Below are 13418 nucleotides of genomic sequence, written 5' to 3'. Positions count from 1 at the left end.
TTCTCATTGCTGCAGATCTGCGCTCACACTTAATCGAATTCGCAAAATAAAAATACGAGATCCGTTCTCAGTGCTGCAAGCTCCGCGCTCACACTTAATCGAATTTGCCAAATAAAAATACGAGATCCGTTCTCAGTGTTGTAGCTCCGCGCTCAGACTTACAAAGTCCGTCCTCAAAACGCTGACTCTACAACATCTCAGCAATCAAAGCCATACAAGGGAAAATAAAAACAAACATGAAGAATTCAAGCATCATATAAAAGGAGTCCAACATGATCGATCATAACAAAAATCAACAAGAAGACAACCATCCATATCCGAAAAAGGATCAACATGATCAAATCATAGCAAGCAAAAAAAAAAAAAAAACCAAAGTCTTAAAAATAAAAAAGAGAGAAATAGCAGCAACAGAATATAAGATAAAAGCGGCCACGCAGGACCTCGACAATCGCACGAACCAAACTACGGGCGCGAAGGAACCTGACCCTCACGCCTCACAGCCGAAGCACCTACACGCTCAGACACGCGACTACGATTTGCTTCCTCACGACGATGATCTTCCTCTTTACTTCTCGCCTTAGCCGCATCCTCAATCCCCGCAGTCATAGAAAGATGAACAGGAGAAAGCGGACGAGTAAAATCAAAGGAAGGGAGATCAGCCAATTCATTAGGTTCAAACTCAACACGAACAACCAAGCTTGCCTTCTCTTTCCTCTGGACCAATTCATTTTCAAGACGCTTAAACTTACCATCAGGAATACTTATTCCCTCTTTCCTCCAAGTCCTGGCAGCATCAAGCACTCCCATGATCTGATTCAATCCATACATAGACATGCGAACAATCTTCTGATTCTCCACATACCTCCGCACCTTTTTCATACGAGAATTAAAAGTAGCCAGCACATCATCATGTCTCGTTACTGCCTTGCGATACTTCCTGCTCGCCACTTCCTTTTCCTTCTTAAAACGTTCCAAGTCGACCGCTTGACGCTTCTTCACTCAATCAGCATCCAAAGCTATCTTTGCAGTGAGTTTTTCAACTTCTTCCAATGCATCTAAGGACACTTTCTTCTCAGCCTCATACTTACCGCGCAGAGCCGCCATTTCCTCGGAATTATCAGCCTTATCCTTAATAGAAGCAAGCTCAACCTTCGTTTTCTCAAGCTCCGCCTTCACCTCTTCAAGCTCCTCATCTTTATTAACCACCAATTTTTTCGCAAATTTTGTAGCCTGCACAAAACAGCACAAAAAATATATATATCCTTCAGTTCAAAACCATAAACCATAAAAAAAAAAAACTTTGAAAAGAGAAACAATTCTTGCAATGGCCAAGTGACGAGCAAACTCCTGATACCACTCACCGCGCCTAACTTGGTCAAAAGGCAAACCATCAACGCCACCAGGTGATTGAAACAACTTGAAAAGATCACCACATCCCGAGGGCAAACCGATAAACGAATGCTAAAACGGTTCAAAAGTAGCCTTCTCCGCAGCAGGCGACTCAACCACCAAAGGCAGCTCAACATCAGAGCCCGCAACTTTGCGAGATTTCGAAGCCTGCGAGTCCTTGAAAGAACGACCAGCGGCAACTCTTTTCTTCAAAACCTTCTCACTGCCAGCAACAACAACTTCCTTTCCTGAAATACCAGCGGGCGGTACAGGAGCTGTCGTGCTAGTAAGACCCACAACAATACCACAAGCAGGTGCCGAAGGCTCCACACCAGCGGTACACTGACCAGACTCCACAACAGGGGCATCGTCACTACCTCCAGCAGAACAGTCAACCAAACTCGGACTCTCGCTCAAATCCATCTTTCTCCAACAAGCTACATTTAAAAAAAAAAAAAACCAGCAAAACCATACAAAATCAGTAAACATCTAAGCCAAAGATCTTAACAATCAAAGGCATTTAACCCACACCAAAAAAAAAACGCATATCCACTCGGTCGGACATATATGAATAAAGGCCACACTTGGCCGCAAAATACTAGATAAGGGAAAAAATTATTCCCATCAAACACTCACTATCACCAGGAGCAAGAGGAACACCAACTAAATGACGACCTGCAAAACAAGACAACAATCAATAAAAATGTCAAACAAGAACACACCAATAAGAGTTAAACTACCATTGTAAGGGTTCCAAAAACTCCTAAAAGAGACACTCATATCAGAAACATCAGGGACCGACAAAGGCGCAATTCGAACATAAAAAAACTTCTTAATCCAACAAAACGTTTTTCTCTTCCTCTCCCCAACAACACCATAGCCAGCCTTCATAGACACATAAAAAGCTCCGTCTGTCTTATCACACCGAGTAATATGCGCTATGCTTTCAAACAAACATAGGCTCATGTGAACACCAATATCCGCGGCCGTAAACAAAGCTGCAACTACGTTTCGAATCGCAGCAGGAGTAAGCTGAGCGAGTGCAATAAGATGTTCATCACAATACGCCAGCAGCAACCTCGGGAGAGGAAACCACAAATGATACTCGGTGAACCAGAAGTCATAAACACAAAGCCACCCATCCGGAACCGTCCACGGACGTTCATCCTCGCCAGGGATACGCGCTTCTATGACACCATTACGACAACAGTTGGCTGAGACCCACTTCACTGTATCCTCATCAACAATAGAAGGAAATGACTCCGATGGATCCGGATGATTAACAAGAAGACCTATGAAACTCCTAGGCCTTTCACTCACCTTCCTAACCCTCTTTTTCTTCTTCAAATAAACACAAGGATCACCAAAGGCATCAAGAGAATCAGCAAGGGAGGCAACCAAGCTTTCTTGTTTTATTTTTCTCAAGATATCGGTAACGTCGGCTCGACGATCACTGCCTCCATCGCCATCATCACTCCCATCACCTACAACATCAATTCCTGGACTACCACTAACACCGTTTTGCTCACCACCAAAACTATCATGCTCATCACTAAAATCATCACGCTCACCACTAAAATCGCTACGTCCATCTACACCATCTCGGTCACCCATCTCATCATCTCCAATAGCAGCATGGTCACCGTCACCATCAAACTCTTCTTGCTCACTTTCCTCATCAACGTTAACGTCACCGGTTCCATTCTGCTCGCCACCGGCGCTTCCCACAGCACCATCATCTTCAACACCAGCGATTTCAACATCATCTTGTCTGTCATCTCCAGCAACGTTACCAGATTCACTAGCAACATCAGCGCCATCCGCAGATTCATCACTATGAGAACTCGAGTATGAACTACCGTCAGAGGAACTTGTAGTTTCAGACGACGACTCTTTAGTTTGAGAAGAGTTCGCCAGCCGCGTCTGCTCATATTCCCGGACAGTTTCTAACATAGTCTTCTTCACCAAAGATGACGAACTAGGGACAATAAGAGGTGTTGTCAAAGACAACCTCGACCCCTCAACGCCAGGCTCCACCGCTAAATTAGTCCCATGTTCATCAAAAAGAAACCCAATCCCTTCCTCGCTCAAACTTGCGCTTACCCTGTCTTCTGCTTCACTTCCAGTAAGAGTACCTAACTCAACATCAATGACAGATTCGGCAATCTCCGACCACGACTTGCGACCATCAGCAAGCTCCATCTTACGAACCAACAAAGACAGCTGCTCACGAACAACCTCCCCATCCAACGAATTCAACCCCGCTTCGTCACAACACGGTTCCGTCGATAACGGCGAACTCGAGATAGCAAGCGGCAAGCTCGTACCCTCCGCATCACGACCACATTCTATCACCAATAAAGAACCCGAAGCAACAACGGACGAAATCGAACCCGAAACCGCCATTAAATTCAAAGCTACCGTCGAGCTCGGAGACGCCATCGACGAGCTCGCAACACCATGAGCCGACCTCAAGACCACCAGCGACGAGCTCGGAACATCGGGAAGAGAGCTTGGAGCCGCCGTCGACAAGCTCGGGATCCTCAACGGCGAGCTCGGAGCCGCCGTCGACGAGCTCGCAGCACCAGGAGCCGACCCCATAACCGTCGCCGACGAGCTCGGAACAACGGGAAGAGAGCTCGGAGCCCCTGTCGACGAACTCAGGATCTTCAACGGTGAGCTCGGAGCCGCCGTCGACGAGCTCGCAGCACCAGGAGCCAACCTCAAAACCGTCGCCGACGAGCTCGGAACATCGGGAAGAGAGCTTGGAGCCGCCGTCGACAAGCTCGGGATCTTCGCGAGCTCGGAGCCGCCGTCGACGAGCTCGCAGCACCAAGAGCCGACCTCAGAACCGTCGCCGACGAGCTCGGAACGTCGGGAAGAGAGCTCGGAGCCGCCGTCGAGGAGCTCGCAGCACCAGGAGCCAACCTCAGAACCGTCGCCGACGAGCTCGGAACATCGGGAAGAGAGCTTGGAGCCGCCGTCGACAAGCTCGGGATCTTCAACGGCGAGCTCGGAGCCGCCGCCGGCGAGCTCGCAGCACCAAGAGCCGACCTCAGAACCGTCGCCGACGAGCTCGGAACGTCGGGAAGAGAGCTCGGAGCCCCCGTCGACGAGCTCAGGATCTTCAACGGTGAGCTCGGAGCCGCCGTCGACGAGCTCGCAGCACCAGGAGCCGACCTCAGAACCGTCGCCGACGAGCTCGGGATATCAGAAGGCGACCTCAAAACCACCATCGACAAGCTCCCCTCAAGCCCTTCATCAGTGACGATCTCGGCTCACCCTTCGACGAGCTCAAACTACTCAAAAAGCCCAAGCCGACCTCAAATGGAACCATATATGTCTTGCTCACGACAAACCAAAACAAAAGAAAAAAAGAAACGGCAAGCAGTGTCGGCAAAGAGGAACCAAAAACAAAAAAAGAAGGTACTTAAAAAGAAGACCACACAAAAATAATAAAAAGAAGAGCAAAAATTTTACCTTGATTCCAAAATGGGGGACAAGAACAAAAAATAATAAGAGACCCACCATCACTTATATAGAAAAAAAAAATGTGTTGTCCTATTTTCCGACAATTCCCGAGCCTGACCTGATTTTCACAGACAGAAGATTTCAGAAGAATTCACCAAAGATACGACACTTGGCGAACTGTAGAGGAGATAATTGTTGGAGATGGGTTTAGCACAGGCCCATTAAGAACTAAGCCCAAAATCAGGTCCGCCCCGTTAAGTAATAATTAATGATTTCGCTAAAAGACAAAACGTACGTCATTATAAATAGAATACGTCAGACTCATTGAAAAGGGAGTTCAGAAAAGTACAGAAAGTACAGAAAAGTACAGAAAGTACAGAAAAGGAGAGCATCGTCTATTCATCACAGACAAAGTCTCGGACGACCTCGACCACTAGACGAGCTCGGCCCAGACGACCTCAGACCATAAAATAGAAAGATACTTGTTTAGACAAGCATTTTTAGTTTTTGTAATTGACCGAATTTATTTATTTTTGATTATTGATACGAAAATCTTCACCCGTTTACATTATTTATAAATATTACATCATCCACCGGATATGAAACAACGATGAGAAAGACGGTAGTTGGTATATAACAGAAGTTATAATATCGTTTATATAGCCACAAATCGAAACGGTGAACCGGTCATTTTTTGTTGATATTTATCAATCCAGAGAATCCATGGCATATCCAGCCATTAATGCTCCGCAGACTACATATTCATAGGGTATCATCATGACGTCCCCTTTTGACATGACAACACGTGAGGTCTTCATTTTTAATAAGTTTTAAATTGTTTAATAAAATCATTATCTTATGTGTTACGGTTTGTAAAAGTCTTCTTTCGTAAGCTTTGTTTAGAAATATTTAGAATAGTTCCATCGGTTCAATTATAGTGCCACTGGTTTAGTAATAGTGACACCGGTTCAATTACAGCACCTCCGGTTGATGCTATGCCTACTAATCTTTATCCTTGTTCGGAAACTCGCTAGGCGCTACGCGTGCGGCACATGTGGACCTAGCGATTTATTGAAAAAGCGGGAAAAAATCAGAGAGTACGCGGGGAGGAATTTTTTGTACTTTATACGTATAATACTACATTTTATACATACAAATTAGAAACCACCATCTCATAATTTATTTTAAATGTTTGTTCTACTGACTTAAGTCGATAAAATCTGTAAAAATGTTAAAAAAACTCATTCCGAGTCTGATCCAGTCTAGGCCCAATAAAATTTACTACTTAATGAAATATGAAAAGCAAAAAACTTGAAATTCTAACATCCCACATCGTCTAATGATAACAAAGTAACATCTAACATCACCTATAAATAAACGTATCACTAGCTAAATAGTTAGTTTGCAAGATGGGCTTCGTATCAAGCCCAATATCTTGTCGAAAAGTTTAAAAAGACGGCTCGTTACTCGTTGAGAGATCGGTTTTGAACCGAGTAAATCAGTTAGGCGGCCGACTATATGTGGCCCGATTAATGTGACCGAATTGGTCTTAATCGAGTCGGTTCATTGACGTGGAGCGACTACTCGGCCGAGTATACGGCTAGACGGCCGCCTTTTAGAACAAGGGTTATGTATCAAAACACTATATCCATGTTTTCTATTATCATAGGAAAATAACCCGTGCGACTCATTTTATAAAAAAAAAATATGCAACATTAATTGGATATTGTAATAAATATATGTTGACTTATGTTGTATGATATTTCTCATTTATAATATTATTTTTGAATTTCCAGGTGAGTTCTTATATAACTCAAACACAATAATTTAACAAAATCAACAATAAATTATGGATTTATTTTTTTTTGAAATTATTAATGGATTTTATTGGATCTTTAAATTGTATTTAGGATAATGTGGTATTGAGATATAAATGCTCTAGAACTCTATCGGTTTCTCAATGAAAATTTTTAAATTTAGGCTAAAATCAAAAATAACAAATAGAGTTATGGGTCCGGTCCGCCGTCTATAATCTATTATATTCTATTTTTTTCTCCTCCCTGCGTTCTGCCTTGATTGTAGAGTTAGAATCACCGTTTTCGTTTTCTAGAGAATTTCTACCACTTCAATTTGTTGGAATTTCTCCCACTGAATTCCAACTCGAGGGAAAACAGGCATCCATCTTTATATGTGTTAAAAAATATATATATTTATATTTGAAAATCATTTAACAATGAATTTCTCCAATTTCTAGTCTAGTGATTTGTCAATGTCTACGACTCCTTATATATATATGAATAATGATTGCAATTGTTGATAACCAAACATTGTAATGTTTAGCTAAGGGTTATAATGGTTAACATCAAAAGTTACAATGATTTAACCAATGAAAATTTTGGGATGAAAATATATATTTAGACATTTTGGCAACTTTTAATCTCATGCAATCCTAAGGATCAAAAACAAATTGTTAGGAGGAAAAAACACTTCTTTAGACATTTTGACAAGTTTTTTTAAACCAATGTAATCCTTAAAATGAAAAGACACAATGTTAAAATGTTTTTTTTTTGAAAAAGCACAATGTTAAAATGTTAAGAACATAGTTAAAATCAATGTAATTTTTAAGATGAAAAACACATTGTTAAGATGAAAAGTTACACCTTTGATATTTATGTGGATACATCTAGACATTTTGATAACTTCTTTTAACAAATGAAATTTTTAAGATGAAAAGACACATCCTTATACAGTTTAAATACTTCTTTTAAACCAATATAAATCCTATAGTGAAAAGACACAATGTTTAGATGAAAATATACATAGCCATATATTTGACAACAATTTTTAAATCAATGCAATTTTAAGATGAAAAGACACATTATTAGGATGAAAAGTTACAACCTTTGACATTTAGTTGAATACATCTTTAGACATTTTGATAACTTCTTTTTAACAAATGCAATCTTTAGGATGAAGAGACACATCCTCATACATTTTCTTGTAAACCCATGCAATGCGTAGGATGAAAAGACATATCTTTAGACATTTTGATAAACTTTTTAAAACTAATGCAATTTTGAGGATTAAAAGATAAATTGTTAAAATGAAAAGGTACAACTTATACATTTTGACAACTTATTTTAAACCAGTGCAATTATTAAGATGAAAATACATAATGTTAAAATGAAAGTTACATTTAGACATTTTTAATATCAGTTTTTAAACTATGAAATTTTAGGTTGAAAAAATATATTGTTAAGATCAAAAGATACATACTTATACATTTCAAAACTTATTTAAAACTGATGCAACGCTTAAGATGAAATGACACAACACAATGTTAGAATTAAAAGTTACATTTTAGAAATTTAAATAACTTTTTTAATCCAATACAATTTTTATGATGAAAAACATTTCTTTATATCAATATAACAGATTTATCAGAAAAAATAAAAAGATACATATTTTTATTTTGATAACTCTTTTAAACCATATATCTCCTAAAATTAACATACACATATATTATTTAACAAATACTACTCAATTTTAGTAAGAAATTTTTGGAATATTTTAACTATGTTTTAAAACTAATTAAAAAAACACAAATTTTAAAACAATAGATTTTAGAGGTGATGTTGAAAAGACACAAATATAATTTGATAATTTATTTTCAACAAATGCAATTTTTAGGATGAAACAATACAACCTTTGACATTAATTGAGATTGCTATTATACATAGATAGAAAATTTGGTTTCAAAACCTACTAACTTAGTATTGAAAAATAGACTTGATTTAAATTAAAAAAATTGGCAAGAACCAATAAAAAAATCTGAATTAGTTAACATATATCGGTTAAATTTGTTTTCTATTTGTAATGGTCTGTTTTACAATATTGAACTGCCAAGTCCCTACGTTGGTTTCACCATTCCAGCAATAAATATATGATTATGGTGTTAAAACGTCAAATATGTTAGTTAATATGTGGTCATATTAATTATACAGTTCGTGTAATTATAAGTGCTATAATATTATTTAGATATACGATGGTTTACACTTGGTGTACAATCATTTTTCCATTTATATATTCCCTTGCATTTTTGTATTCACAAAGTACATGCCAATCACTAAAAACCGTAACCGCATATTGCAAGTAGTTAAAAGATTTGGCAGATTCCGTCTCTAATTCAATAATGTTGTTAAACTACGTCACAACTTTTATAGTAATTAATTAACTACGAATTTAATTGGTTAAGCCGGAATCAAAAGTCAACCCTAAGCATCCTCTTCATTCTTTTAATAGATACAAGAGACAACAATTTTTCTTATTCGAATCTTGCTTTCCTTCTAAGGTCTCTCAACATGTCTGGAGCTATAACATGCTCCGCAGCCGAACTCTCCGCTCTGCTCGGCCCCAACGCCACGGCCGCGGCTAACTACATCTGCGGCCAACTAGGCACCGTCAACAACAAGTTCACCGATGCAGCCTACGCTATAGACAACACCTACCTCCTTTTCTCAGCTTATCTCGTCTTCGCCATGCAGCTCGGCTTCGCTATGCTATGTGCTGGCTCCGTTAGAGCCAAGAATACAATGAACATCATGCTCACCAATGTCCTTGACGCTGCAGCCGGAGGAATCTCTTACTATCTCTTTGGTTACGCCTTTGCTTTTGGCGAGTCCTCCGGTGGATTCATTGGAATACACAACTCTGCCACGCTCGCACACCGGAGACGACTCCGGATCCACACTTTACCGGTGAAAACGGAAGGCGCACGTAGCTCGACACCGAGTAAATGAGCCACCACCACTCCGCCAGAATGCTCCAACACGAACCCGAGACTTGACGCCAAACCGCAGGATCTGAGAACAGGAGCAACCCCAGCCCAGTCACGCGCTCTCACCGGACGCAAAGGGGTAGATCTGGAAAGGGGAAAACGCCGCGACCCACTCCTCTACACAACCCTAAAAGTCGACTTCTCCACCAGGCTCAGACGACCCGACCTACGCATAGACCCGACGAATTCACTCAGCATCACTGCTCAGAGCAACTGACATATCGGCAAGGAAGGAGAACCGGTGAGGAAGCAAGAAGAAGAAACACGAAGCAAAACGCCTCTGACGGCGAAGGCAGATGCCGCCGGAGCAACTAGAACAGAACGACGGCTACTTTTCTTTTGTTTTGTTTTGTTTGGAAGAAAAACTAGGAGAGATAAATCTTACGATCATTTGATCACAAACAAATTACGATCACTGTTGTAACTATAAATTCATTACATACAATAGTTTTTCCCAGTTCACATAAAAAATTATTGCTATCTACATCAATTATACACACTAAAACATATATTTACACAATACTAATATATAATTAACTACGTACATTTATATGTTTAATATGACAATATACGTTAACTAATATGAGTTATGTACCTTGTTCGGAAACTCGCTAGGCGCTACGCGTGCGGCACATGTGGGCCTAGCGATTTATTGAAAAAGCGGGAAAAAATCGGAGAGTACGCGGGGAGGATTTTTTTGTACTTTATACGTATAATACTACATTTTATACATACAAATTAGAAACCACCATCTCATAATTTATTTTAAATGTTTGTTCTACTGACTTAAGTCGATAAAATCTGTAAAAATGTTAAAAAAACTCATTCCGAGTCTGATCCAGTCTAGGCCCAATAAAATTTACTACTTAATGAAATATGAAAAGCAAAAAACTTGAAATTCTAACATCCCACATCGTCTAATGATAACAAAGTAACATCTAACATCACCTATAAATAAACGTATCACTAGCTAAATAGTTAGTTTGCAAGATGGGCTTCGTATCAAGCCCAATATCTTGTCGAAAAGTTTAAAAAGACGGCTCGTTACTCGTTGAGAAATCAGTTTTGAACCGAGTAAATCAGTTAGGCGGCCGACTATATGTGGCCCGATTAATGTGACCGAATTGGTCTTAATCGAGTCGGTTCATTGACGTGGAGCGACTACTCGGCCGAGTATACGGCTAGACGGCCGCCTTTTAGAACAAGGATCTTTATACTGGTGAATTAGTATTATTTTCCTTATTTATTTATAACTTCATTTATCTGAGGTGGTTATACCGGTGGTGGGGAAATAATGCCATGTAATAGAAAGTGTTAAACCAACTATAGAATAGAAAGCTCCATGGCTTGGATCAAAAGGAAAGGTTGTCTCGGATGGGTACCCACTAGTCCACTATGGCTGGCGTTTCATACCTTCATCTTTGGTTCCAATACTTCCAGCCATAGCTCTCCTTCTCTATAATCATTGAAGGCATCTTTTCTTGTGCTCTTTCTATCATTTTAAACCATCCTTTTTTCTTCTTCTGCTCTTTCTTTACTTTTCATTACGTACTTTTGTGATGTAAGAATATTTTGGAAAGGAAAAAAAAAAAAAAAAAACTATAGAAGAGAATATAGTTTGACGATATAAATGAAACTAGTTCGATTCGGACTTCCCCATGGTTCTCATTTTAATATTACTGCGACTACGTCAATCGATGGCAGTGGTTCTGTATTTTTGACAGGAATATTTAATTTTACTCCATTATATGAGCAGATAGATTAAGGTTCAATGCATTCATTTGGGTTACTGCTGTCCTATTTATATTTTGTGTTTTTGTGAGGATAGTGTGCATTGAGTATATTTCGGTCTTCATTATTAGGTAAATAATGTCTTTCATCATAATTATGTACACAACTTTTAATTAATGTCCATTACCAAAAATATCAATGAGACATAAATTAATGTTCTATGCCCAAAAAATATAAACGAGTAGATGTGGATTTAGGGTTATGTTATCTGTTTTGGCTTCATTGTTTTATATCCTAGAAAATAACCAGATAACCTGTTTCAAACATAGGTTAGACAAGAAAAACAACTTATTTTTAGGAACTTCCGTAATCACTACAGTAAGATTTGGTAATTATTTCTAAAAATACTATGTTTTTATCTTTTTTTGAGTTGTGTATAAGGGTTGAGATTTGGTAGCTTATATTTTGGTGTATGGTGTCGTCATTATATTATGGTATATTTCTGGAGTTAGGGTTTATTGATTATATGTGGTTTAAATGACATAAGATATTTATTTTGGTTTATAGGTTTATATGAATTTTGGTTTCATATGGGATTAAGGGTATATGATTCATATATTTGTGTAAGGTATATGTTATAGTTTTGTAATTGGGGTTAGGATGGTGAATAGGGTTTTTCTGTTTTTATTTTTTTTTGATCAAATGGGTTTTTCTGTTATTATATTCTTGAAAATAACCGGGTAGCTTCAGAAACATAGGTTTAAAAAAAAAAATCCATACTAGTTTTGGGTAAATCCTGTCTGGAGTACAATACATCCGAACAATAAAGCATTTTTTGTAACCCGGCCCGTACATCCGTTGGTTTTAAAGCCTTTTGTTTTATATTTGAGTTAAAGATTTAGAGTCTAGGATTTGGGTTTAGAGTTTGGATTTAGGGTTTAAGGTTTGGGTTTAGTGTCTAAGATTTGTGTTTAGGATATAGGGTTTGGGTTTAGTGTCTAAGATTTGTGTTTAGGATATAGGATTTGGGTTTAGGGTTTAGAATTTGAATTTAGGGTTTATGGTTTAGATTTAAAGTTTAGGGTTTAGATTTAAGGTTTATAGTTTAAAATTTAGAATGTAGGGTTTAGTTAATAGCATTAGTGTCATTAAAATTGGTGTCATAATTTTTTTCCCGTTATTTTGAGATTTTTTTATAAAAATGCATTTTATTATTAATCTATATAACATTTTGATTGATAATAAGTGGGAAGCTGAATTTAAAGGTTCACCGGATGAACCTAAGTCTTTTTTTAAGGGTTAATGTATGTTTTTGGGGGTTTATTGTTTTTACATCCTCGAAAAATAACCGGGTAGCCTCAGAAACATAGGTTTCAGAACAAAAAATCCATTCAAGTTTGGGGTAAATTCTGTTTGTAGTACAGTACATCCGAACAATAAAGCATTTCTTGTAACCCGTAAATCTGTTGGTTTTAAAGTCTTTTGTTTTATATTTGGGTTAAAGATTTAGAGTCTTGGATTTAGGTTTAAAGTTTGGATTTAGGGTTTAAGGTTTGAGTTTATGATCTAGGATTTGGGTTTATAATATAGGGTTTTGGTTTAGGGTTTTGGTTTAGGGTTTACGGTTTGGATTTAGGGTTTAGGATTTGGGTTTAAAATATAGGATTTGGGTTTAGGGTTTAGAATTTGAATTTAGAATTTAGGGTTTAGGGTTTAGATTTAAAGTTTATGGTTTAGATTTAAAGTTTAGAGTTTAAAATTTAGAATTTACAGTTTAGTTAGTAGCGTTAGTGTCATTAAAATTGTTGTCATAATTTGTTTTCAGTTATTTAGAGATTTTTTTTTTTATAAAATTGAATCTATTTTAGTATTAATCTATGTGGCATTTTGATTGGCAATAAGTGGGGAGGTGAATTTAAAGTTAATTTTTTTTTAGGGTTAATGTAGCACTACAAGAAAACAGCGGTATTCTGACGGACATTCCGACGGA

The 13418-nt window shown here is 38.3% G+C and overlaps 1 protein-coding gene across 1 annotated transcript; it reads left to right on the top strand.

Moving 5' to 3' along the window:
• The first annotated feature begins 9128 nt into the window (after positions 1–9128).
• On the top strand, positions 9129–9659 carry LOC106330331 (putative ammonium transporter 1 member 5). Its single transcript, XM_013768818.1, has one exon. It carries the CDS (start codon positions 9222–9224, stop codon positions 9657–9659), a length of 438 nt encoding a protein of 145 aa, XP_013624272.1. The 5' UTR covers positions 9129–9221.
• The last annotated feature ends 3759 nt before the right edge of the window (positions 9660–13418 follow it).

The sequence above is a fragment of the Brassica oleracea genome, chromosome C3, assembly GCF_000695525.1.
Source record: "Brassica oleracea var. oleracea cultivar TO1000 chromosome C3, BOL, whole genome shotgun sequence".
NCBI lineage: Eukaryota > Viridiplantae > Streptophyta > Magnoliopsida > Brassicales > Brassicaceae > Brassica > Brassica oleracea.
This window is presented reverse-complemented; position numbering and strand designations above follow the sequence as displayed.

Bases quoted from the DNA above. Each gene is read 5' to 3' on its own strand.
- LOC106330331 (XM_013768818.1), top strand. From the start codon at position 9,222: ATGTCTGGAGCTATAACATGCTCCGCAGCCGAACTCTCCGCTCTGCTC.